This window comes from Anguilla rostrata, chromosome 3 (assembly GCF_018555375.3).
Source record: "Anguilla rostrata isolate EN2019 chromosome 3, ASM1855537v3, whole genome shotgun sequence".
Classification (NCBI taxonomy): domain Eukaryota; kingdom Metazoa; phylum Chordata; class Actinopteri; order Anguilliformes; family Anguillidae; genus Anguilla; species Anguilla rostrata.
Window position 1 is genome coordinate 33500195 of NC_057935.1, and position 27705 is coordinate 33527899.

At 42.6% G+C, this 27705-nt stretch overlaps 1 protein-coding gene across 4 annotated transcripts; it reads right to left on the bottom strand.

Moving 5' to 3' along the window:
* Nucleotides 1-511: 511 nt before the first annotated feature.
* atf2 (activating transcription factor 2) lies at nt 512-27705 on the bottom strand. 4 transcript variants are annotated; one of them, XM_064327245.1, is made up of 12 exons: nt 27392-27705; nt 24386-24455; nt 24188-24284; nt 22539-22657; nt 22274-22399; nt 21035-21213; nt 20254-20368; nt 19150-19236; nt 13998-14153; nt 12752-12958; nt 7286-7391; nt 512-2467 (listed from the first exon to the last, which is right to left on the bottom strand). In XM_064327245.1, exons 2-12 carry the CDS (start codon nt 24431-24433, stop codon nt 2286-2288), a joined length of 1422 nt encoding a protein of 473 aa, XP_064183315.1. In that variant the 5' UTR covers nt 24434-24455; nt 27392-27705; the 3' UTR covers nt 512-2285. The 4 variants fall into 4 exon arrangements, with proteins under 4 accessions (XP_064183315.1, XP_064183316.1, XP_064183318.1 ...); XM_064327246.1 differs by lacking the exon at nt 27392-27705 and adding an exon at nt 23250-23351 and having other exon boundaries at nt 24386-24418; XM_064327247.1 differs by lacking the exon at nt 512-2467 and having other exon boundaries at nt 7278-7391.

Genomic DNA, 27705 nt, shown 5'->3' on the forward strand with positions numbered 1-27705 from the left:
TGTATTTCAGTATTATAAATGCCACTTCGATGCAAAGCCAGATTCAGCGTCAAACAGGATGTAGTCTGTCATTTCTGTGACCCTCACACAGTTCCACACTTAGAAAAAGTTTAAATAACTGAATAATGCATCACGAAAAAAGCACTGCTGATGGTTAGTTGGCATTAATAATTGCTAGTAAATGGACTGTTAAAATCAAACTCAGGAAACTCCATATACAGGTTAAAATATACACTGCTTAGATAGGAGTACACAGAGTGATATTGCACATTGTAAACATCAACTTTTGTAATATGAAAACCCTGGCCTCCACTTACGCAAATACCATTGTCTTTAATTATTGTTACTACTATTCTGGCTGAGATCAGAGATCAAATTTAGCCACAAGATGGTAGTGTTCTCCAAAAGAAAATTATTCTTGTCCACGTGTGAAAGCTAGCTCTAGCTGTACAAGTAGATTATGAAAAATCATGATGATTAAAGCAAGGGTAAGCAAAACAGGAGCCAGTGCTAAAACAGTCATTATTTTACTATAGGGGAACCAAATTAAATACACTGTCGTACAAATTTAGAGGGTTTACATATACTTTAAAATAGTTATTAAAAGATTTATTACTCTATATTCATCTAAAATGCAAAATGCATAACCTTTATGTTAAATGTTTACTGCCAACACAGTAATATAACATGTATTTTATGGACTTAAACCAGGATGAAATTACTTTCAGGACCAGTCCTGATCCCAAAGGCTCCTGGTAACAGGCAACTCAAGGGGATATAGCATGGGCAGTTTTGCTTATTAATCTGAGACACTGCTGTGAAATTGAGATAATTTACTCATGCAAATAGCACAAAACAGTAACTGTACAAATGTAATGCTTGAGGAGAAATAATTTTCTATACAGGATTTCTGAAGTCAAATAATGTAGTGAAGCCTCATGAAACTACACAGTAGTAAGCCATTACATTTAAAGAGGAAAGACTAATAGATTCAAAATAACAATTCTGTGATTTGGAAGCTACAGTAAATAGCTGACATTCTCCATAGAAGCTTAAGTAACTTTTTTTTTTAATTCTACATTGTCTTACATTTTCAACACGTGATTATATTCATATTTTGATGATTGTATTGTAGTTAAAAAATACGACAGACCTGTACAATCCCACAAGGTTTCGATTGGGATGATTTTTCCTTGTAAAAAGAATAAAGCTTATTACTGTGTCTTTAATACAGTATTAAAACAGTCATATTAAAGACATAGATTTTTTGAAAAGTCATTTAAAATTTTCTTAAAATGCCACACGTACAATTCCTTTGGAAAACAAAGAAAAACTATATTTGTTTAGCTTGATACCAATTTCTTGAACAGTCACTTAAAAACAACTGGAAATGCTGTTGTTAAAAATATACTCCTTGATCAAAGTAATTAGGTGGACAGAAACTTTGGTCAAGAGGACAAAGAATCTGAGTGATTTTGTTTTGCATATAGAACAGTCTTAGCAGGAAAGTAATTATAAAAGAAATAATAGCACATTCAGAAAAGACAGCATCAAGGATGTGTCTGAGTGATGTTGTTCAATAAAGCTACAACCACTGTATGTCACATTCAAACTGCACATGGAATGTCAGTCAAAGCACTAAGTTATTCAAAGATTACATTTCACAATTAGCGGCACTGGCAGCATTAAAAGCACACTGTGCGAGTGTTTCAAGTCTCACTCTGTCTCTCTCTCACACACACACGTACACAACCAAACATAATGCAAAGTCAACATGCCTTCCCACCTCTTGTGCAAAATATAAAACACAGTAATGAAAGTGCCTTGTTCCTCCTATGCCTCTCTCTTCCAAGTAGTGTTTAAAAAGATAAAGTTAAAAAACAGCCATTTTATAAATAAGCCAGAAGACATGCTTCAGCTGGGATGCCTCATTATCGAAGCACTGTTAACCCATTCAAAACATCCCATCACCATTCACTAATTTTTACACAAAACACACACACACACATACACACACATCAAATAAACACAGTACATGTTAGAACAAAGGAGAAAAAAGACACTTCTGGCAAAACCATGAGGAGATGATTCCTCCTGCATCCGCATTCACGTCAAATGAGACACATTTGAACAGTGTTAAAGAGCAGTAATAAATTGCTAAACCACAAAGAAACCAATTCAGACATAAATACAGCATTTTCCCACATTGAGATAGTTCCCGAAGCGTCTTCCCCGTCCAGCTTCCTTGCCAGTGTGGCTCGCTGAGAAGGGCGTGACCCCGAGGCTCATGTGATCAGCTCCCTGAGAGCGTGGCTCTGCTCCGCCGCTGGTGCGGGGGTGGCAGCCGGGGCGGAGGAGGAGGAGGAGGAGGAGCCCAGCCCGTTGGAGGTGGTGATGGAGCTGTGCTGGATGGCCCCTGCCTGGGGACTCCCGGGTGCCTCCTCGCAGGTGTCCTCCTCTTCAGCGCCTAGAAGATGGGCACAGCAACACAGGCAATGCCATCAACCCTCCCACTCCGAAAGTTCACCTTCAACAGAATGACTGTTTGCCCCTCGTTTTCACAGTTGTGTTTGTAGGTGCGTGCCATCGCTGAAAAACCTTCCAAAATTTGCGCGGCCAGCCGTGGCTTGTTTGTACTTCACAGTTCACCGGCGGCGCTGCACAGATATGGTACTGAAGGAGGACACTCTGTGTGTGAGTGTCTGAACAAAGCGGGGAACGGTGTGCCAACTGCAGCTCTGCCTCCCTGTGCAACGCCAGTGTCAATATGTGCCACTCAGTTGACCCTGGCATGTTCAGGACTGGACTCCAGACTGCACAGGGTTTATCTGGCTTGCACTATCCCAGAGCACTTCTTTCTATTCATTGAGTATAATTGGATGTAATGTGATGTGGTTTGTTTGACAAACGCTTTTTTTTTCATTGCAGATAGTTGGGTTACTGCTCACGTACACTGACGCCTTTTAGATAAACTCTGCCCTGCATGCGCTATGGACACCTGACAAAGACCTGTTTATCAAAATGTTCCTTTCCCTCCCATTGTTTTTTGGGAATGATGCAGTATTGTGCTGCATAGTATTTATGTTTTTTGGGAGCCTGTTTTAGAGCATATTGACCATAAACATTCACAATGTCCGTTTTTGTAATTTATGCATTTGCTTGGAATTGACCACGATCTGACAGATGGATCTTCGTACAGCTGGACCTCAACTAGAGGAAATCTGTTACAACACGTTTCTAAGGGGTATAAACAGCAGTAGGGTACTGGATTTGAATCCTGTGTGCTAATTCTCTGTCACGCCTCTAGGAATATGCAGTAAGAAAAAATCCCACAACAGCAAAGACAGGCTACCAGAAAAATAAATATAAACACAGTCTGCTATTTCAAATGTGACTTTAAATGTGACCCCAAGAATTGGAAATATCAGCTAAAGGTTTGACTCCATTTTGCTGAATTTAAGATGTACAGAAAGCAAACAATGCTGCTCTGCCATTTATATGAGAATGTGCCTGCCTGTGCGCGCGTGTGAGTGTGTGTGCGCATGTGTGTGTGTGTTTTATCACATCGTGTGTTTTAGTATCCTTAATTAAAGTTACAATGTCAATTTAAACCAACATCATAAGGCTACATTACATTCTTTGGCACACTGTGGAGTTTGAGTATCCCTCATTGTGTTTCCATTTGTTTTTTGTTACCTTGCCAACTACTGCAGCGACAGATGATTACAGCACCTGATCTTAATGATGCTCACACTGGAGAATATGCAAGACTTGGAGTCGAAATGCCACCAGCTGTTAGGCAGTTGCATTGAATTAATTGGATCCTGATGAAAAAAAAACCCTTTATAATGTACTGACTCATAAAGGAATACAGACCACCACAATAATTAATACCACTAATGATAAAAAGTCACTTGAAATGGCACTTGGTAATTAATGATTGGGTTTGGTATTTGAGAATGTGAGATACAGAGTCTTTTATGTAGGCTGCAATAAAATCTCATTTAAAAGGCCTTCTGTGTGCAACGTTTCCCTGAGCATTCTTACTGACTGGATTTTGATCAAATGATTTAGCACAAACGTATGTCAAAGCGCTGTAAATTATTCAGTCGTTTATCCCCGCATAAGGTCGGTCTCAGTGTAAATCAGACTAATTTCTTTGTTCTGTATTCAAATGCATATAATTACTCATGGCATTAAGTATAAGAGAGGAAGATGGGAGTATGGCTGATATATTATAATATGCAAGTTTTCAGGTTCCCAAGGCAGTGTTACACCTCTTTTTTTCTTTATTAATTTCAGTGCTGGTTTTCTCCGCAAGCAGATGGAGGCATAGGCATGCCAAGCAAAAGCGTGGCCCTGCTTGTTTGCAGGGCAGGCTGGGTAATTCCCTCCCACCTGCCATGGCTATATCTCAGCTGGATGATAAAGTGTGTTAACAGACAGGCTGCTGGAGCTGGGGGCCCCCAGGAGGCCCCTTCTCCTTGGCCAGAAAACTTCACAGGAGTTGAGGATCCCCATTTGAGGCCCCACACCAAGAGATAGTGGGGCTTTGAATTGGACCCTCCAATCAGAAGTATACCTCCTTTGGAAGAGGTGAGTAACCAGTTTTTTTTTTAAAGAACACAGTTAGCGGGCACGCTCATTTACATAGTTTGAGCTGTATGAGCTCAATATTTCAGAGACAGTAAAGCACAGGGACTTAATGGTCCGCTCTTCATGGAGGCGGTTTACACGCCGCAGACGATCGAAGCCCATCTTTCATAAAGGGAATCAGAAACAGACCCCCACAAACAAAGTGAAGTATGGCCCAATTGGATCTCAAACACTTCCAAAAACAATTGAGCCAGTGTCAAATGAGCTGTATCGATGACAGCACAATCCCGCTCAGAAGCCATCAGTCCTAGCGTATGCGCGGGCCATGTCAGCTCTGGTTAACAATGGGCGTGTGTAATGAACAGAGTGGCGCCATAACCGCCTCTCACAGGGGGAGAGCCATGGGCTTGTCAGACTCGCCATTATAATGGACTCATTTTGGAAACAATCATTGTCAATACGAGTCAGGGACGGACTTACGGAAAGCGTTAAAGAGGCACGAGACGCAGTTGACCGCGCTGCCGCGCGACTCAGCCAATCGGGGTGCCAAGTCATGGGCATGAAGCTGAGCTGACAAAAATCAATATTCTAAATGCTCGGCGGAACGGGGTATGGGGGAGGAGGGTGAGGCGGGCACAGCGGCATTGAGGGAAAGAAAGTATTGCTTGTTCTTTTAAAAGTGCTTACAGGCACTGTTTCAGCCTGGCAGCCGTTAAGTTTTACAGCGAGCACCTGAGGAACTGTAACTTGCAGGCAGCGCCCCCCCCCCCCCCCAACCCCCCTTTCCACCCCTCTCGCTCCACTGACAGGGGCAAATTGAAATGAAGTGGGTGCATATGGCAGAAACAATCCACAGATTTGCAAATTGCACAACATCATTAAATCATAACGGCGAAAGATGTTGCACTGTACATTCCAGGTGCCCTCTGTCTGTGTTCGGAGGTTCAGTCGCTCGTGACATGTTTCTTTACGGTGAGCCAGGAAAAACAGCAGATGTGACGAGGTCTGTAAAAATGACCCAAAAGCAGGCCTAACAAGTGTCAGCGCAACCAAGTGCTGGAAAACAGGGGAAAGCGCTGACAAGAGGTCGACGCGCCAGCACTGCTGGGGTTTGCAATATGATTTTGAACGTGCAATAAACCCACCAGAGGAATTAATGTGGGGTAAAACGGAACATAAAAAAATGCTTCAAAGCATCTGCTGCTCATGTAAATCCCCGCACTCCTATGCAAACAAAAGCTCCCGCACTGTTCTATCTCTATATTCTGAGTACAAAGCTTTTTTTTTGGCCCAAACATCCGACAATATTTACCCTACAGGTGAATGAGTAGCGCTCAGTCATTGAGACCAGTGATATCTGTGTCCACCAATGGCATCTACCCGTCCAACAGTGTTATCAACATTTTCAAGGGTAATATCACTGCCTTGTTGACCGTGTCAATTTCACTGCCGTACATGATGTCACTGATGGATGTGTAAATATTACTGTTAGTCATGTAGACATCTTTGTCCACAAGTGGTCAGTATACATCCAGCAGCGATACCTACACATCCAGATCGATGGGAGCCACAACCACGGCCCCACTAGGTTATGTAAAAAGCACAGCTGACAAATATCCAATACTATGAACTTCAAAGCACTAAAACCATCCCAGATGTCCCTAGATGGGTCCCATTTAAATGTGATGTACAGTAAAAGATACCACACTGGTGCCTTTTTACAAACAACTACACAGTTTCAAAGCCTAGGTTATTTCCTTAAACTTTGACATTAAATTTAGTGATGCCAAAATTATGAAGGGTCAAATTTTTGACAATTGCTAAGCTGTGTCACATTCATGACTGCCTACTACAAACAGCAGCTAATGATACCAAGACTACCTCTAAATAATAAAAATACTCTATAGCACCTTGCTGATAATTATTATTCAACTAAAAGAAAACACTTTGGGTCCTACAGTACTGGTAAAAATACTTTCCCAAGACACTGTCATCACGTGATGTCAGTAATTTGGAATTAAGTACACAAGACAAAAAAGAAACATAAAAATGTATTATTCATTTTATGTAAAAAAAAAAAAAAAAATACTGGACAAAGAAATACAAGTTCAAGCTGATTATACAATTTCCAGCAGTAAAACACACTTGACTGCTCATTTATGTTGGTAGGAGATAATACATATAAATTACATTTATTATGCAAAAAAGAGAAAATGCTGCAAAATATTTTATTAATTGTCAAACTCTGTTTATAAATGCAGTGTTACCATAACATTTACCAGTGCAAATACACTCAATGGTATTTCCGAAGAGTCTCTTCACTCAGACATTCTGAGATGACCCAGTTAAAAGTAAGGATGCTTTTGAGGATAAAGCTGTCTGTATAAATGGACTGCAGACAGGAAATATAAGCTGTCTCTGGACAAGAACGTCTGCTAAATGTAATGTGATCTCAAGTTCCTTTACACCATGGAAAATCCCTGAGAATTTGGGAGTTTATCAGCAGCTACATTCCTCAGAACTTTTCCCTCCACAAAAAAACAGCGATAATGCGGCCATCGCTCAGTCAGTTTGCGAGTCGCTGAGCCCGGGCGCGAGCGGGACGTGTTCCTCATGCCAGTTTCCCCGGGCTCATTTTGGCGGTATTTCACGGCGGGCCCGAGGCTGGGGATAATGGAGCATTACTCACCGTGATGGCCCGATCTCTTCTGCATGGCGGTTACAGGACAGTCTTTATGAGCCAAGAGGAGCTGCTTCAGCTGCGCCACTTCATTTCTCAGCAGGGCCACTTCGCTCTGCGGGAGGGGAGAACAGAGAGGCCAAGCGCGCACACTCACTCGCGGGTCACACCTGACTTTCTTTTTTTTACGGCTTCTTCTGTGGCCTTGATGCCACGCCCCTGTGGCCCCCGCACCGTACCCCCATGTTACAGAGACAGGAGATTCTTGCAGGAGATGTGTGTGGGATCGGGTAAAATCTTTACCACAGTCCTCAATGAACTCCAAAATATTTACCAATGGACCAAAATAGGCAGAGCCACGATGTATTAACAGTGACTCCCTGATGAGAACTGATTTCAGTGTGTCTCTGTTGATAGGTCTGCATGAGTCAGGATTGACAGCGTACAGTAGATTCAGGTCATGATGCCAAGTATTTCTCTCCTCTAAGACCTGCTTTAAAAGGCCCAGTCCAGCAGAAACTCTGGCCTAGTTTTAGTGTTTTTTTCTTTCAAAAGCAGAAATAGTCCCAAACCTGAACATCCAAGGCAAGAGCACTTTGGGTGAGACATCTTTACTCACTGTTCAAGTATACAGAATGCCCCTGGTATTGTTACTCCTTAAAGGAGTACCATGGTGATTTTCACACTTTCTCGGTTTTATGTGCTATTTGCACAAGAGGCATTGAAGAAACACAATGAGCAAAGTATTAAATATGTCCGTTCTGTATTTTTGGAGAAATATGCGTTTTAAATTCATCATCCTATTTTGAGAAAGTTGTCATTTTTCTACGTCACGAATACAGTAACCACTCCTATTTCCACGCCCCGTAAAGAAATCTGACAGGACACACCGTCCTGCTGTTCAGACAATGCAAATATTTGACTAACGTTAGGTTCACTTAAATTAGAGTGCCTTTAGATTATTTCTGGTTATATTCATTTAGCTAGCTAGCTAACGTTAGCTAGCTAGGAGGTTTGCTTTCATAAGGCAATGCTATCGATAACGTTAGCTTGCTAGTTTGCTTTTATGAGGACGTTATAGTTGTGCTTTCATCTTAACTTGGCTAGCTAGATAGCAAAAATTATAACTGGATATAAGTCAACGTTCTTACCTTAGCTATCTATCGATACTTGATATACTACTAAGCTAGCTAGCTTGTGAAGATTCAGTCTCCCAAAGAGAGCGCGTATCATGGGGGTAGCTATGGTAACCGGGCACGGTCTGTCAATCATAGCTAACTGACAGTTCTCATTACCACGCCCAGACGGTTCGGGTGAATTTTTATAGTGGGAAATTTAGGCTTAGAAAAATACGTTTTAAAGTACATTGAAATGACTGAAGAATAAAAAAATTATGCACATTTGTTTTGTTGTTGCCTGAAGACAACTGGGAAGTGTCACGTTCAACCACCATGGTACTCCTTTAATACTTCATGAGACTCATATTTCTCAGCGCTGAATGTGATGTTGAATGTTAAGTTTAACATATTACCAAAGATTTTGAATAAGATTATGTATTAGTATTAGCACTATGTATTAGTAGCTAAGGGATATGACTACGCCCAATTCTAATCCAGCTCCAATTCACAGGTTCTCTCAGGAAACTGAGATTACACTTATCTGAATGCACTCACAGTACAGGTCAAAGTCTCCTGTAATACACCCTTATTCTGTCTCTCTCTCTCATGACCGAAATAAGAGACACATGATCAGTACATCATTACATATGCCCCCTGTGATAAAGCGCTCATATTTCCACCTGTGGTGGGGGAGGAGACACATACTTTGAGTAGAAGGTAATAGCATAATGGATGCCGTTAGAATAAAGTACGATGCACTTCTTCAATTATGTTGTTCCAGCGATATAATTACGGCCCTTTAATAGCTGCGGACTGGCACATTTGTCAGAGGTGAACTCCTCCGATTGTCACAGCAACTTTGTAGATTCTGCGAAGATTTACACCCCACTGTCATTACAGCCCCCGGGGGAGTCAGGAATTCTGCATGCAGTAAAGGATGTGGTTTCGGGGGGGGGGGGGGGGGTGGAGGGAGAGGAGGTGTATTATTGTGAAGGTGACTTTATCAGGATTTAGCGCAGCCAAGAGCCGATGGAACATCCTGTGGCAGATTTAAGCGCTTTCTGTTCTCTTTAAAGGACCACGGCAGCCTAATCTATTAGTCTAAAAGCAGCCAATTTATTTGAATCCATCTGTTTAGGCTTGCTCCTCTTGGCACGAACAGACTGTTCGTGAAATACATTTGAACACAGCTGGCGAAGCCCCTATGAATTTCAACACCGCACCGTACTCGCTGCCATTTCCCACGATGCACCTGCCCTGCACTGCTTCACGCTGCAAGCTTCACATCATCCTTCCCCAGCATTCACCAAACCAAAATGTTCTGTTGGTAGAAGGACTGCATGTGAAAACCAAAGACAGCAATGACTAACTAGCACTGGGCTGAACATACGGACACCCCCCACATCATCCATGTAGTTTGTAATACAAATTGCATGGCTGCTGGAATGCCTTGTGCGTATCTCCAGGCTTGTGCGTATCTTGTGTACATCATGGCGTAGCTTGATGCACTGCTGTGGATCTTGTCTACACACAAAGAAACACACACACACACACACACACACACACACACACACACACACATATAGTACCCTACAAAATTATTCATGCTATATTTTCATTTAACTATTCATATAACTCTTGATATGAATAAGATAAAAAAATGTTCTCCCGTAATAATGATTTTTTAATAATTATTTTTTTCATTTCAACTTCTTCCAAGTAAAAAAAAAATTATTCCCAAAAAAATTAAAATAATTATTTGCATCACAAAAATTCACACGTTTCCAGTACTTTGTGTTGCCTTCACAAGGACAAGACAACGGAGTGTTTTTGAGATTGGTGAACATATTGGGTGGGGGTCTTTGATCATCCCTCTATACTGAATCATTCAAAATCCTTATGTCTGTGCTTGTGGACTGCCCTTTTAAATTCAAAACATGAATATTCAATCAGGGTTCAAGTCCAGACAAGGATAGCCATTGTAAAAGTGCAGTTTTGTGGTCAGTTAACCACGTCTTGGTTGATTCTGAGGTATGCTTGGGATCTTTGCCTTGCTTGAGTTTGAGCTGGCAGAGGAGACCAGGTTTCTTTGCCAAAATATTTATGTACTTGCCGGAATTCACCTTGAAAGAACTGACTTTAAAAGAGTTCCAGGACCAATAGATGCAAAGCAGTCTCATAACATCATAGATCCACCACCATAATTCACCACAGATACGACATCCTGTTCAACATAAGCATCCTTCTCCTGATGCTAAACCCCCTGCTGGTATGTGTGGCCAGAATGATCTATTTTGGTCTCATAAGAGCATAACACCTGATTCCAATGAAAGTTCCAATGCTGTTTAGCGAACTCCAGGCATGTATTATTTTGTTGATTATCCTCAATAGAGGCTTTTTTTTCTGACAACACTTCCAAAAATCCCATCATCATTCAAGAGGCGTCTCGTGACAGATTTGGAGACTTTGTGCCCCCAAGATGCGACCAAGTTTTGCAGATCTCTAGACTGTGGCCTGTCGATTATTTTGCCACGCAAACCATCTGCCTCACTGTGCGTGTGTGTAAAATGCAAATACAAAATGCAAATGCATCCTCTACCAAGCAGGTTACAACTGTTCCAACTTTTACATTGTTGACCTAAGAGTGGAGAGAGGAAGGTGGTACTTTTATTTTGTTTATTTTTTAGTAACCATCTCCTGACAATGCATTGTCTTGTTTCTCCTGATTTTTCTTTGCCTTTCCCAATGGTGATGAATGACACATGCACTTTACATGTGTGTTACGTCATTTTAATACCCCAGTGATACAGGAAACCATAAGAGGTCACAGCACAGTTCCGTAAGCATGAGATGAACTTAAAAAAGTAGTACAGTATGTTACTCCAGATTATTTTTGTTGGGTTTTATTTAAAGTCATTATTAGTGGTGCGAATAATTTTTATTATAATTTAATAGAAAAAAATTCTGAGAAAATGTATTTGTATAAAATAATGTAATTTTATAATTGGGCTCATTACCTGTATTTCTGGATTGTTGTTTTATGTAGTCCTCTTTGGCCACTTTTATCAAGGCTTTGAATAATTATGGTGTGTGTGTGTGTGTGTGAGGGTAATTTTTTTAAAGTAAACAATTAAAAACGTAATACTGTATCCATTACGTGAATTTCGCATATTTACATGTGAGGTGATACTAAGGGAAAAGATGTAAGGTGTTCTATGCAATTGGCCATGGGCTTTTTTGTAGGATACCTCACAGCTAACATACTATTTCATTGGCCCGACTGAATTTCTCAATCAAAGGCCGGAAAATATAAGGAAGCGCAAAGGCTCATGTGCAGTGCAGCTTTCTGCACTTGCTCTCCATTCTGTCTCCGAGTTTGACGCCACAGACCAAAAGTCATGAAATAGTTTTGTGAATAAAGAGAATGTGTGAATATGGTGCTTCCCATGAGCCCCAGAGCCTCCGCCTGTCCTGACAGCTCATTAAAAAGCCAGTTAAGGATGATGCCCAAGTAATCACGGATCATTAAGGCCCACTCCGCTGATCGGCTGGGTCCCGCGTGCTGGGGCAGCAGCTACCACGCCAGCCTCGCCACTGATTAATGCTTTCATACGTCCAACACTTTCCTTCCTTGACATTCAATTTTTGCCACCAGTCATGGCATCCTTCACAGTTAACAGCTTTCGATACCCCCCCCAAATCCCCAACCCCAACGCCTTCATCCTCTACCACTGCTTTAACCCTTCACTTGCATGTGGGCTACAAAAAGAAGGCCATTTGTATTTTTAAAGCAATATATTCTTACCTCCTCGCACCCATCCCCCTTCTGCCCCTCCCACGTATGTCTCTCCCTAGTTTAATGGACAGAGATGACAGCACACAAATAAACAGCACATCTCATTAAATTGTCTGGAACGCCAATGCGCCGTACCCTGGCTCGCACTTATCAACAGAGACAACGGTTACGTGAACTGTTTCGAACTTGTCAGCATTAGATCCTAATTGCTTTCTGCAAAATGAAGGTTCAAAAAGACACGTTTCCCTGGGAGATTTTTTAAGGCCATCCTGTGAGCCGGAGAGACGGGGGAAGTGGAGACACGCTCGCGCGCCGATGACATCTGGAGATACGTCTTTATTGACAGCGAGGTATCAATGTACGGGCCTGGCGCACCGCCGCTGTCATGCCGCAGCACTTCTTAATCGCCATTAATGACTTCATCACAGTGCGAGGAAAGAGGAAAAAAACAGACTCGCACACGAGACGCGCGCAAAATGAAAGGCTTTTGCCCGGCGGAGGACGGGTCGCTCTCTTGTCGCTGTTACCCATAATGCCTCAACAAGGGACGGCGGGTCGTACCTGCAGCTGCCCGTTCGTGGAGCTCAGGTCCTCAGCCTTCTTCTCCAGAGACTGGACCCACACCTTCCTCTTCTGCCGGCAACGCGAAGCCGCCGCCCGGTTTCGCTCCAGGAATTTGCGCCTCTTCTCGTCCGGGTTCTCGCATGCGGCCCGGCGACGCCTGCCTCCGCCACTCGGGCCGGGGTTGGCGGGCGGGGCTGGGGAGGCCTGCCGCAGGCAGGACGGGAGAAGCCGACAGTCACAGCTTGTCATTACGTTTACCTGAAGCCATGCTGCACAACACAGATTGGTGGACATGTAGCAATAACACATCTCGTTATTTTCCTCATCACTTAATTAGATGTGATTTCCTTATGTGAGTGCAGTCTGACGATGATCAAGATTCAGTCTTGATCTTATTTTATTTTGTTTTTGATAGAAAGGAAGAGAACTACACAGTCCCACGAGATCATCTGCCATTTGTACTATGCCTGCTAATGAGTGCATATCCATTGGAAGTTTTGACATTGACACACTACTTAAAACTGAGTGGTGACTTATGAAGACTTGCCTTCTTTCACACACACACACACACACACGCACACACCAAGCAGCCAAAACCGGGCTGTGTATTTGAAGCTCACTTCCTTGTATTGTTGAGAGATGTTGATCACTAGCACCAGTCTGGTGGCTCCCGTATAGATGTTTCAGCAACCCATTTCAATGTAAGTTGGTGGTAACAACACGGTCAAAATACGTAAAGTAAATAATGTTTTCCGACAAAAACATGTAGTCGCAATAGGTGTTTTTTCTTTGTCTATATCTCGCATGTGCCGAAGTCACTGTGTTATTTGGACATGATTTTAATATTTTGCGGACAAATGAGGGACTCACTGTGGACTGAGTCACTGTATCTCACGCTTAGTGGATATCTGGACTTCATACCCATATAAAGTTCCCCCCTTTTCCCTACTGAGCAGTCTCTTGCTCCAATTTGTACAATATGGCGGCACCCACAATCTGGATTTCCCAGGCTTCAAAAACGCTTTTCACCAAGCCAATGGAGAGTCAACGAGTGACATGACAGTGGCATGGTCCATATTTTTTCTACAGTCAATGGCACACACACACACACACACACACACAAACCATACACACACACACACACATACACACGTTCACACACCACACATGCACAGACACACGCTCACCCATACACACACACACACACACACACACACACACACACACATATGCAGTTGCTTACAGGTGCTTCTGTGGTGGAGGTGGCAGGCTGCTGGGGACAGGGCTCCTCGGGTTGTGCCGGGGGTGGAGTGTGGGTCCACATATCACTGCTCTGAGCCTCGCCTGTCCTCCCATTGGTTAACTGCGGTTGCTGCTGGGTTAGCACAGCTTTGAGCCTCTGGGGGATTGAAAGAGAACAACTAATGACAATAATCTGTCGAAAAAGTGTTTACTCCCAATGTGCATGCGGTTCAGGCAAGGCCAAAGCTGAATCATAAATACAAATAATCCACCCATTATACAAGATACCAAGATACCAAGATAAGATATGGCTCTGCATTCAAATATAAAATTTGCTAGATTTTGCCATTTCAGAGCAGCCAGGCAGTGGCACAGTAGTTGTGGTCTCATCAGAGGCATTTCATGAAAATGAATATGTTTTGTTTGGTAATACTATAGTCCATGTTAGAAGATGGGCAGAGCTTCTGCTGTCCTGACCACAATGGGAAGCTCATTCTACCACCAGGAGGCCAGAACATACAACAGACATGACCAGGAAGTGCAGGAACAGAGGGTGAGAGGGGCCAGGAGCCCAGAGGTTGCAGAACAGAGCGGTTTGGCTGACGTGTGGGGTCTGATGATCTTTTTAAGATACAGTGGAGTGATCCTTGTAGCTACCAAGGTCATTTTAATTTGGTGTGAGCTGATATTGGTAGCCATTGGAGAGAGATGGAGGGTGTAGATCAGATGAGCACAACATAACATAATAACATAATGATGAGAACAGGCCATTCAGCCCAACAATGCTCACCATTTCCCCAACTAAATTAGTGCCCTGATTACCTACAGATTAGATAGTACCTAACACTGTATCAAGCCTAGTCTTGAGTTTCTGCCTCTACTATGTGACGACCAGCAGTGTTATGGATCAGCTGCAGGTCTGAGGGCACAGGTAGAGGAGGGACTTGTAGTAGTCCAGATGGAAAATGACCACATCCTGGACTAAGAGCTGGGTTGAGAAGGCAGTGAGGAAGGAGCCGATGTTGTACAGGAAGAATCTGCGAGGCGAAACATACCACTATGATGTTCTCAGTGAGGGACAGTTTGTTCCTAGTAGATGAAAAGGTTGACACTATGGTGCCGGTTAAACAGAGGCAGAGACTTGGGAAATACAGCATGGCAGTTTTAACCTAACTGAGCTTCAGGCAAGGGTTTGCCATCCAGCTGGAGATGCTGAGATGCCTGCTGAGACCAATGTATCGAAGGGAGAGGAGAGAAAAAGCTGCGCATCACCAGAATAGCTGTGATTATGCATGATTGATCCAAAACTTTGGTTGGGCTTTGAATAGTGAGTGCTAAGTGCCCTTAGGAAAAAAATTCTAATTTTGACTGCCCAGATGAGGGAAACAAGATGGCTAAAGCAGACGTGGGTTCTAGTCGTGTTCCGTGGAGCAGTAGCAGTTATGGCTAATTTCCTACTCCCTGAAGGAGCCAACAATATCCAGCCACTTGTCAGAGGAATGCTTTCCCTCTGGGTGTTGTGTCACAGTGTCCCACATGTGGAGAGCTCTGCTTCAGCCTCTGCTGTGACTGTGCTTCACCTAGCTTAAGCCACAAGAGCAATACAACGTCATTAACCAGAGACAGGCTGTCAAAGGGGATACACACAATATCCACACATGCATATAGACGGCAGTCCCACTGGTAATTCCAGACAAACAAATCAAGTGCAACGGATTTCATTGTTTAGCTCCGATTTTTCTTGTAAACGCGAAATCAAGTCTTAATGAACGTTAAAAATTATCATTAGGTTACTGAAATATATAGCCAATGTCACCAGCACACACACTTTGCATGCTGTCACCAAGGAATATAAAGTTGACAGCATAGAAGCTGCCAAAACCAACAGCATGAAAGTATGTGCAAACTATCCTATCGAAGCGAGCGAGAATACATTTTGTTAAAAAAAAAAACGGGAGGAAAAAAAACCGGGCCATATTATAACAGCTCCCTATGCCAGACCAATCTGTCTACCAAATTTGTTTGCCGCGTAATACCCATCCAGATTCTCTTCTGGCTGAAACGAGATATTATTCTCCTGGAACGGACTGCGAAGGGAGGGGAGAAAAACAGTCGGATCCATATTTCATATCTGCCATGGAAACCTCATCAGTGTAATAACCCTCCTTCTCAAGGGTGTTATTCCACCATCTGCTGCTATATTACTTATCTTTATTTTGCAACTAATTAACAGCATAATCTTCTAAATTCAGCAAGTTAATTATCATTATTGTGGTCTTTGCAGCATCATCAGTCCTTGTAAAGTGGCGCCTGTGCACCCTGGAGAGAGGCGGAGAGACGGGGGAAGGGGGGGTGTGTGTGCGTGCATATGCGGGGGAGGTTGGGTGTGTGTGTGCGCGTATGGGGGTTTCTTGACGTGGGCTCATTAGGTGTTTGCTGATGAGCGCGGTGCTTGTGGGGGGATGGGTATGGGGGGGGCGCAGGTCAGGGAGGATTCTGCTGAACAAAAGGTTCCATGCCAGGCGAGGCTGACTTAATGTGCCTTTCTGAGCGTGTGCCAAGATGCCCCAGTCAGCTCTCGGCGGAAGCGCCCCTCCGGTTGGCCCCGGCGGCGGCCTGCTGAGCACGCCGCTGTCTCCGCGTTTGTCATCTCCGCGCCCCTCGATCCCGGCAACCCCCCCCCGCACCACCACCACCGCCCGCCTCCTCCCTACCTTTCTACCCTCCCCCACTCTCTGCCCCCCACCTCCTTGGGCTGGTTTACCTGTTAATTTCACAAGAGTGTCGTGCTGCGAACACTTACGCTTTTGTGGTACGCAGTCCATCACCGTGCCACCAATCTCCTTTACACCTCTTCATATTCCCGCCCCTCAGCCATCGCTACTGTTGCCGCGTCAACGTGTAGAGGCCGCAGCCTTTGCCACATCATGCAGGCATAATCCGCTGGTTTATCTCACCGCGAAAACAGTTCTGGAGCTACTGAATTGCGTAGGTTTGCAGTTTGATAATGGTGGACAATGCAAATAGCGATCTTTACTGATTTATATCAGCAGCTGATTGGAGGAACAGTGGCAAATGACCATTCCTCAACCCATCCCTCCTTAAAGGTATACTATGCAGGATTTCTTTCCTTGCTTGCTTGCTCATGTGTTTACAATTAAAAACATTTCCTCCTCTATTCTCAACCCCACCTACACCCCCAAGATAAGAAAGTGCACTCACCAACAAAACAACTGAATAGATATTTTAGCTATACTATCTAGATATGTCGGTAATGTTATAACATCATATTGCAGACTGTTGGAATGAAGTCTCTTTCAAACATGCAGCAATAGATGCATTCATAGCAGTCAGGCAAACACAAGTATGCCAAAATGCCTGACTGACATATCCAAGAGCAAAAACTCCCACTTCATTGTCATATGCAGCAAAGTTATGGGGTATCTAGCTTTAGCTTAGTGGTGGAATATACCTAGACTAGCCACTGCTAGCACAGCAACACCAGGTCTGTTCTAGCCTGCCTGGAAGCACGGCAACATTCTGTAACATAAAAATGCATATTTACAAACACATCAATTTACTGCCGCTTTTACTAAATTTATTTTTACATCCATACATAGACTAGATTCATATTTCTATAGCAGCGAAGTCGTATGCCTCTCCCGCCATGTAGCTCAATGGGAGGCCGCCTTCCCCCTTCAGCAGATTGGGAAAGTAGACTAGAAAGCTCCAGACTGCAGCCCTTACCAGCCAATAGCTGTGGCAAAAAAGGCACACAACCTATGATCAGAATTTAGTGAAATTTGTATAATACAGACCACGGATATTGGTCTGTAGTAGTCGAACGGCACTTGTATCTGGAAAAAATACCTAACGTTGCCAGACAACTGAATTTAGTTAGCTAATAAAGGCAACTACCCAACATTACCGAACACTGACCAGCCACTTGGTTATCATTTCTGCGCCTAACCCAACTGAAAATGCACCACTATAGCCAATCCATACACATTACCTCTTCTCCTTCTTCTTCTATTGGCCACATGCTTTTCAGACACAGCCCACAAAGAATAATGGGTCATGCCCAGAAATGTCCCAATGACTTTTCAGACTAACAAATACAGGCAGATAGGCAAGGACTGGGCAGACATGCACACGGACACAGATTGCGAGTGAATCATAGTAATGACTGAGCATGGTTGTTTTATAATATTAGCCAGGTGAAACTCCTGCATAGTATGGCTTTAAGATAACGTGGAGCCAAACTCATCACCACATTCAGGCAAGATTATTTTACCTACACACACCTAAAAAACACTTGCAGTAATACCTGCTAGAGCTTCTTGCTCAAAAATCATACCATTTCCCATGGATGACAACAAAAATACTACTAGAGTAAGAGTCATGTCTTTATGTTGTGTACTCACAGAAACCCCAAGATAATAATATTTATATTATATCAATCCAAAAGTGGCAATTGTGTTTTTGTTTCTTAGTTTTGGAAAAGTCTGCTTCAAGGGAAAGTGAAGGCCTTTCCCAAAGGCATAATATAATTTGAACAAAGAACAAAAAAGGAATACAAAGCGTAGCAATCCAATTTAAGCTCTTTCTAAACAGAAGGTTCTGCAAAATCTTGATCATTCATCTGAAAGAAAAATATTGGAGGTGTGTTCTACTTTAAACTACGATAAAAAATTGGTACTCACTGTTTATTACAAGCAATGTACACTAAATAAAGGCAAGATATACAATTCTAAAAATAATGCTATTCCTTCATTTTCTGCCCTCATTAAATTAATAAGACTGATACACACCCAACATAGCAATTAAAGTAATCTATTAAAGTGCAAACCAGCATAGTGCAAGTTCCCAGGACCTAGGCAAAGACTCAGAAACATTTTTCATTTATTTTGATATTTGTCAGAGATAGTTCCCTCTACTGGTCAAATGAGGAACTGCACAAGACTGTCGCTTCCAGTCATAGTCACCATAAGATGACCCCATTGTAATTTTTAGAACTGAGTTTACATGAAGGAGGAATATGACCAGTCTCATCTCACTCAGCACATCACCATGCTTCCTTGGGTATCATGGAGAGATTTACAGTGTTGTGGGCAAGCTGGGCTTGCGGCATATAGAGAAGGAGAGCGAATTACCATTTTGGCCTCTGATTGGATGGGTGACGGGGAGGAGGGTCCTGGGATTCCTGGCACATTAGGCATAACGGTGACGGGCCTGACAAGCTGACAGCAGAGACACAGGGAGACAGCGGCACACAGCAAATTACTCTCTCACAGTGAGGGCTGGCCCTCCCCCGGCCCCTCCCCCTCACACACCCAGCACCATCCACAGAGCTCTGCCTCACATCTGAGCCTCATTAGGCTGGATGTGCTGTTATTTTGTGGCGGCAGCGCCACGTGGAGAGGCATCACACACACTAATGAACAGTCCTGCCTGCTGCTGCCTGCCTGCGTGGAGAGCATATGGACAGAGAGGAGAGGACCACTGTGAGGGATTCAGGCAGACGCGCTGGACGACCAGAACACTGCCGCTTCACACACACGCACACACACACACACACACACATCCTTCACACAATACACAGACACACATATCACTCAACCACTTTAAAGGATCACACACACACACATACACACAAATTATTCTTTCTTGAGAGAAAAAGAGAATTTAACAGCAGGCTCTGATATACAGTAATAAATATGCTGTGACGCCTTAAGAATATAATCCTCTGCACCAGCCTGTTCACACACACACAGGCACACATACAGACACACGTGCACACACACACACACACACACACACATACAGACACACTTGCACAGACACACACAAACACACACACACACACACACATACAGGCACACTTGCACAGACACACATACAGACACACAGGGACACACAAATGCAAACACATACACTTTCCATACAAACAAACTTGCACACAAACATTCCTCAACCACAGGTGTCTAACGTAATGCATGAGCAGAAACACCAACACCCCCTTAGACACACACATGCACGCACGCACACACACACACACAGACAGCACTGAGATACTGAGTCTGCTCTTGGAATGAAATGTCCCAGATAAATAAAACTGAGCCTCTCTGGCCAGGGGCTGCAATGGTATAATAATCCGTTCATATAATAAAGCCACATATGGAGGGCATGAAAACCACATGCAGGATAAATACTGAATAAAAAACACAACAAGGAAAGAGAAAGTGTTCCAAACTTACAGGGATGGCAGTGGGAATATGTCCACTCGGGTCTGCAATGGCTGCTGGGAAGGTAAGGGGCATCGTCTGTCCATTAGGTAGCTGTAAGAGTACAGGGAAGGTTCCGGTAACAGGACTGGAGGGGGAAAAGAACATGCTGGTTACATAACCACTAAGAATTTATTTAACAATTCAACAACTTTCTATCCCAGTGTAGTTTCCTTTGCTCAATCTGAGGAACCCAACTGTAATTATAAGCCAGCCCGCAACTTTCTTCTCTAAAACCCCCCAGCTGAGCTGTCCAGTTATCGCAGCACAGGACTGCCAAGTTAGCACAGCGGGTAGAGGTTGAATGCAGGTAGCTGGTTAACCTGGAGTCGCTCGCCCACTTTAAGGTGGGAAAACATGCTGAAAAAGCCTCTGTGCCTTGATTGCTTTATGGCTATGAAGGCCCCTGGCACAGTCAGGATGTGACACCTGACACACTCTAGTGCATCACCTGGACATGCAAGGCAAGACCTAGGAAATCCCCTTCTAATAGGACACAAAACACTGTAAACAAAGTACTTTTTAGTAATATTCTCCAAATAACGACCCATAATTTTATTCACATTCTGCAGCTCCTTAAGAGAGGAACAAAATGATTGCATATTTAATGAATATACTACACTGAGAAGAGACATGTATGAAAATTATTAGAAAAATATATGACGTAATTTGGGGGGGGACAAGTTACTAAAAATGTACTAAGCACTAAAACTAGGAGAAAAAAAGGTAGAAATAACACATGTGGGTTACTTACACAACAGACCTACTTGAGGCTGGGACTTGTGTAATTACAGAGCTCGAGGTTGGTGATGGTAATGCTTGCTGTATTACGACACCGGTATCATTGCTTGCCAGAAGCACAGTCGGAACTCGGAAGGACTCAGTCTGAACTATGGTAGATGGTGGCTGTGAAACCGGCTCCAGAGAAATGTCCTGAAAGCATTATACAAATTACAGCTACATTAAACTGATACGGCCACTGTGCTGGCCTAACGACAAGTCAACATCAGGAATCGGCTTCGTTTCCTCTTCTAAATTCCCCATTCAGAAAGTCTGTTTCTTTATGGCAAAGGTAGTTAAGTGGGTAAACTTACTGGACTAGCGATTTGGATGTACAATACTCTTTGTGTATAAATCTGCAAACCCGGTAAGAAGGCTGGTCAAACGTTTACAATATAGCCAGATTGAGTAACATATGCAAAAATCCAAAATCCAAGATTAAATGCAAAACTCATCAAGTTAAAATGGCAACATTAAAAAGACTAGGACCTTCCTTTGATAGTAAATCAAAATTCTCTGCTTCCAGGCTCCCAACATGCCTATATGCTGGACACATATCAATCCTCCACTGCTACAGGTATTAAGTGTTTATAAGTAAACCAACCATAAATAATTTCTGTAACATTTACACACACCACATTCAACATAAGGAATTGTCAAGCAATAAATATCACATGGTTTGAGAGAGATGACATTTTAAACTACCACTCATATCACTCATTCAATAATCAAAGTTTAAAACACAATAAATACAAATATTTAAGCAGTAGGTCTAACAGTTACACAATGTCCCCAGCACAGTGTGTTTCTTATATTTCATCCACAGTAATGAGCAGGTGAATTTCTACTCCTACAGAGGAATCCAGGTCAGAGAAATGAGTACATCTACTGCATGGTTTTCTTTGTGCCGTTTTCTTTGTGTATGTCAGCATTACTAAAGTGGAACTCTTTTATAAATGTAAATATTATATCCCTCTTATTTAAGAAGGTCAATGCCATTGACATGACCATTATACCCAATCTATTCTAGAGCAGAATGTGATGGTACCAGGCTCAGCAAAACAAGCTCAAGTAAAGAAATCAAATTTGAACACTGCGCTCTTTAAACTGAGTTCACCTGATGTGCAAAACAATGATTTTGCATGGAAAAGGCTGAGCTGCATGCATACAGAACCACAGACTTTACTGCGTAGGCTGCAGTGCTGTGCTTCACCTTTTCATCACAGGTGGTAGACTCTGGGCGGGGCAGGGGGCTGTCTCGATGGGTCTCCACTGCTGAGGCTTCCTCCGATTTGCTTCTTAGGAGTGGCAAAGCAAGTGGAGAAAAGTCTAAGGGTAGCTGAGAAACACCACACTGTATCAAATGACAATTAAAAACTAGTGGCGCAAAACCAGCTATGTGTACTGGAGGGACTATGCTCTAATGATACAATGCAGTGCAACTGTCCTTTAGAGCCAATCTTTAGATGAAGGCTTACCTTTCTGATATCATCCTCTGTGGCCTTTTTGAAGTCATGTTCGAATGGACTAGTAAGTTCATTGAACAATCCCACTTCTTCACAATTCTTCAAGAAACGAGTAGGTGTTGGAGTTTGGTCTGAAACAACACAGGTCTCACATTAAGTGAAAGAGGACATGATTCTACATACTAGATTCAGATAGCCTACTGTATGTGAATTTAATTTGCATGTGTGTTTGTGTTCAGTGCTGCAACCTCCACTGTCTATTTTGGAGAGCACAGACAAACGTGATCTCTTCTAAAACATATAACGTCAAGCCGCTGGGCCTTTTACCTCTGCAGTCCACCAGTTAATCTGACCAGAGACAGACTCTCCAACTGGCCAGACTTGGTCACTGGCGTACAAGGACATACGAACATGACCAATTATATAGTGTCCTGCAGGTGTGCTGGCCTTGCTAGCGCCAATTTGGCATCAGACTCTGGGGTGGATCCATTAAATTAAATGGTGCCTTAACAGGACTAGCCGCAGCATAGCCCAAGATTCAGATTTGTTTTCTTATTAAAAAAGTAAAACATGCAGTCTGACTCAAATTTGGAATTGAGGGTAACAATTCTTAAAGTTTGAGTTTAATGTAAATACCTCTGAAATTCATGTGAAAATTTATTTCCAAATATTTTCATTTGCAAAATGAGTGCTCCTTTGGACAATGTGGCCTTCTTGACTCACCTTGAATGGCCATTGAAGAAGGTAGAGTTCAGCAAAATGTCAACTCAATCACTGGCATCAATTGATGTGGTGTAAAGCCTTCAATACTTACATTGGTGGCCACTGTCCCACAATATTCAGGACAATGTTCAGAGAAATATGTCATTTTTTACATCCATGTACGTTACATGCTCTAAATTATTTCAAAGTGATGGTACAACATCAGTAGTCAAAAAATCTTCCTTCCAGCATCAAACACACACCACTTCTCAAGCACTCAAGCTACCAGTGCCTGTCAGCATGACTTTGATCAAATCTGGTTGGTTAAACATAATTTGGTAAGGATAAACAAATTGATCAGCCCAAGTGAATTGAGAAACGATATGCCTGCCTGTTTTTAAGGCATGCAAGGACTTTTTATTTACTTTTTTAACATATGAGCAGTGGAAAGAGAAAGAGAAGACAGGTTTGTTTATGGTGGTTCTCTATTATTGTAAGTCAGTGAATCCATCAGCTCTTGATCTTTCTCAGTGCTCATTCAGATGATTCACAAGTGCTCCTCATTTGTGCAAATATTACTTAATGCACACATGCTTTATGATAATGCCATCTAGTGTTTTTATGGCAATGAAAGTAACTGTAAAAAAAATTGTTGAACATAGAAGTTTTTATGGTAAATGGACTGCATTTATATAGTGCTTTACAATTGATGCCTCTCATTCACCAGAGCAGTTAGGGGTTAGGTGTCTTGCTCAAGGACACTTCGACACGCCCAGGGCGGGGTTTGAACCGGCAACCCTCCGACTGCCAGACAATCGGTCTTACCTCCAGAGCTATGTCGCCCCATATCACCTCCTTTCCCTTCCCCATGTTGATGCCGCTGCATTCAATTCTTGAATTTTGCAAATCATGTCAATACATCAGTTACTTATGTTAATGAAGCCTTATTTGGTACTTACCAGCAACTATGACACCATCATTGCGTGCTGGACCAAACTTCAGTGTCATCTCATGTTTGTGTTTATGGACAGCCAAATGATCTTCATTGGTAAAACGCTAATAATATTAGACAGGAAATTTGTTTAGAGAAACCCTTCTCTTAGAAAGTTACAAAACAATACAAATGTAGAAGTAAATATGTTTGGTACAATACATACCTGATTGCATCCAGGAATAGTGCATACAAATGGTTTGTCATCACTCATATTCAGAAAATCCTTTTATTCCCTAATTGTGACAAAAGTGGATATGAGTACTTCCCACACTTCAAAAATAACAACTGTATTTATTTTTACACCTATCTTTTATACCTTGTTTTTTTCTTATTCACTAATTTGAAATGCTCAGTTTCACTTCTAGGCAATTGCATCAATATCCTTAGACAATCGGGTGAGTGCAAACAAGCACACACTATGCTACAGAGTGTGTGCCAACATCCACTTCATTTCACCCTGAAGTCCAGCATATGTGTTGGTGAGCTGCACTCCATACAGTTTATAGTAAGTGTCTGAAGGATCAGAGTAGCTGCTGGTGCGTAATAAGACATTGCCCAAGCAATGGTACAGGCATTTATGCCCATACAATGTCAGGATTAAATACCGTGGCCAATAATTACCCCATGCATTGCCCATATGTTTAAAATGTAATATAGGTTGCCTAGTTTATGTTGCAATAAACTTTCCATATAGGCATCTGTGGAAGTGACTCACCAAAGCATGTTGTTGCAGGGCCTATGTTGGGCATGCTAAAAAACATACGTTTCCTTTTATGTCAGAGATGCCCAAATTATGGCCTGCTTGCCAATGCAATACATTTTACTAAAGTGATGTGCAAAACTCTGATTTAGTCCACTAAGCTCAGAACTGGGCATGCAAATTGCTTAGTGGCTCATCCTGTTAAAAGCATACTATGTAGGACTTCTTAGCCTGTTTACACAATAAAAAAAGTCTCCTCCTCTGTCTTCAACCCCACCCACCTGTGCCAAGTAAGTTACCCCACCTAAAGTAGTTAGCTGGATAGCTAGAGGTCATATTAGTACCGTGAAATGAGCAACCGTGAGTGACAGTAAGAAGGCAGATTCGATTACAGATTCATTCATTCCATTATGTCGAACGTAACAGGAGTTTTATCATTGGAACTTTAAATTTGAACATTTCAGATCCTCCCAAATGTCCTTATGTTCATCAGCTTCACACCACCGGTAACATTACTTACAGGTCCAACAGAAAACAAGTCAACTCCATGTCGCTTTGCATCCCCTTGGCCAACTTCAGCTGACGCCACCCAGGAAGAACAATTCCAAGGTTAACTCTAGTAATTCAACGAGCCCTGTCGGCTTGTCTTTTCGCTTTGCTATATCTGGACTTCTTTGCTAGCTAGCTCTGTAGCTACACCCACCCCTCCACACACAAAAAACAGCGACACACCCAGAAATGTCCCAAACACATTTTAGAATAACAAATAAAGGTGCACGAATTCTGCAAAACTGTGTAGAGAGATTGCCAGGGCATCATAAATATGCCTTAGTGTGGCTATTTTACGATATTTTCAAGGCATAGCATGCCTTTAATACACTGTTCACTTGCATGGATGGGCCCCATGGTCCAGGATTGAATCTAGACTGATATGGCTGGTAGCACGACAGGGCAGCATAAAAATTGGCAGTAGTGTCACCCCACGTTAGGGTTCAGTCAGCCAGCATACGCATCTCATCTCTCTCTAGCAGGTCTGCTTGCTAAAGTTGCACTTGAGTCTTCCTCAAACTCGCGTTTGTACAAGTTTTCCCTGTGGGCTGAAGCGTGAAAAGAAGCTGGCGACATCACATGCTTCAGAGGGAAGTGCACGGTTTCCTGCAACAGACGCACCATGAGCACGGCCGTGCACTATTGGTCATTCAATGGGGAGACAATGGGGGGAAAGCATTAAAACTTTGGGCATGCCCATTTTATGTTCATGTGCGGTTATTTAATATTGACACATTTATGGAGAGGCAGGACTGGAGATGGAGATGTGAAGGACTGTGCGTGTGTGTGGGTGGGGGGATTAACAACACTGGCAAAATCAAGTGGGACATGGTTAAGATAACTTTACAATTTTCTATTACAGTGCAGCTATCACTGCATTTATGTTCCTAGCAGAGCGTGATATCAGGAATATGTCCGTTTAAATAATGGGAAAATACCCTACAGTATATAATAGTAGTAAAAATAGTAATATAGTGATGAACTTAATGGTTTTTACTCTTGTTGTGGGAGGGTACTGGGATGCGTAAAATGTCACAATATTATTTAAAAAATTTTAAACACAAAAGGTACATTTTTCTAGTTTATAGCACGAAGCTGCAGAGATGTTATTTTGTAGCCATATAAAATACACAATGATTACGTTTCGATATCCAACTAACGTAGACTTGCAAATGAAACCCCGGAAATTAAATCCAATTGGTGGATAAAAAATGCCATCGATCTGAAGAATCAGGGAGTCCTCCTTGTACCAGGGACAGCGCCGATAATTTGCGGTATAGTTGTGATAAGCAACTTGGTGCAACTTATTTCATGCCGATTAACGAAATATTAAATATGACCTAGATCAGTCAGGTGTCAAATGAGCCAGCGAATAGACATGCTGTGTGATTCGTTAAAACGAAAAGCTTAAGGAAATGTCTTCTATAAATCCACACCAACGGTGACGCACAGACGTAGTACGAACATTATGCAGGAAATCTACATCAAATACAGTGGGAACCGCTTCCCGCTAGCTTTCGCAGTGTTCAAAATCAAATTCAGCCAGGCAAGACATGCTCATTTACTTTACGTTAACTATGCTTGTGCCCTTTCACATCAGGTCAGCAAGTCATCCAATTGTAGAAGCTAGAAAATAGAAAACATTTACGTATCAAGCAAGCCACACATCGTACGGTGATCGTACTTGTTTGCACTCGATGCAGCTTGAACTAAGAAAACAAGCAACCACCGTCCCTTGTCTTGATTCGGGCTGGGCTATCAGCGTCGCCATATTATTAGCGAGTATATAGCAACCCTATTCATTCATCACACGCTCTTAGTGAAGTTATTTTATTCAAAACTTAGCAAGGACAGAACCTTATCAGTGCAGTGTTTTCACCTCACCACCACTGCCAATTTATATGGTCCATTTACACTTACCCGGTGCTGAACCGTTCTGCGGGCTAAATCCCACGGCTCTCGCTACATCTCGCGAGCACACCAACTAAAGCCTTCCCACTGCTCGCAACTTCCTACGTCTGGGATATTGCGCACTGTATCGCGCGGGATAAACGCGATTTAAATAAAAATCATTACCAGAGAATACATAAAACAATTGACTTACGACGCGAATACCGGACAGTTAGGTGCAATGCAACTTTGCCGTGTTTCGGATTTTACTAGGAAATCGTGCCAATGTCGTATGCACTCCCTGCAAGGGGAATTGCCAATCAAAATGACAAATAGCAGGGTTT

Bases quoted from the DNA above. Each gene is read 5' to 3' on its own strand.
- atf2 (XM_064327245.1), bottom strand. From the start codon at position 24,433: ATGAGTGATGACAAACCATTTGTATGCACTATTCCTGGATGCAATCAG. The intron at 22,658-24,187 runs GTAAGTACCAAA...GTGTTGTTTCAG, and splicing joins TGATGGTGTCATAGTTGCTG to ACCAAACTCCAACACCTACT. The intron at 14,154-19,149 runs GTAATTCGCTCT...TCAATCCCCCAG, and splicing joins TCCAATCAGAGGCCAAAATG to AGGCTCAAAGCTGTGCTAAC.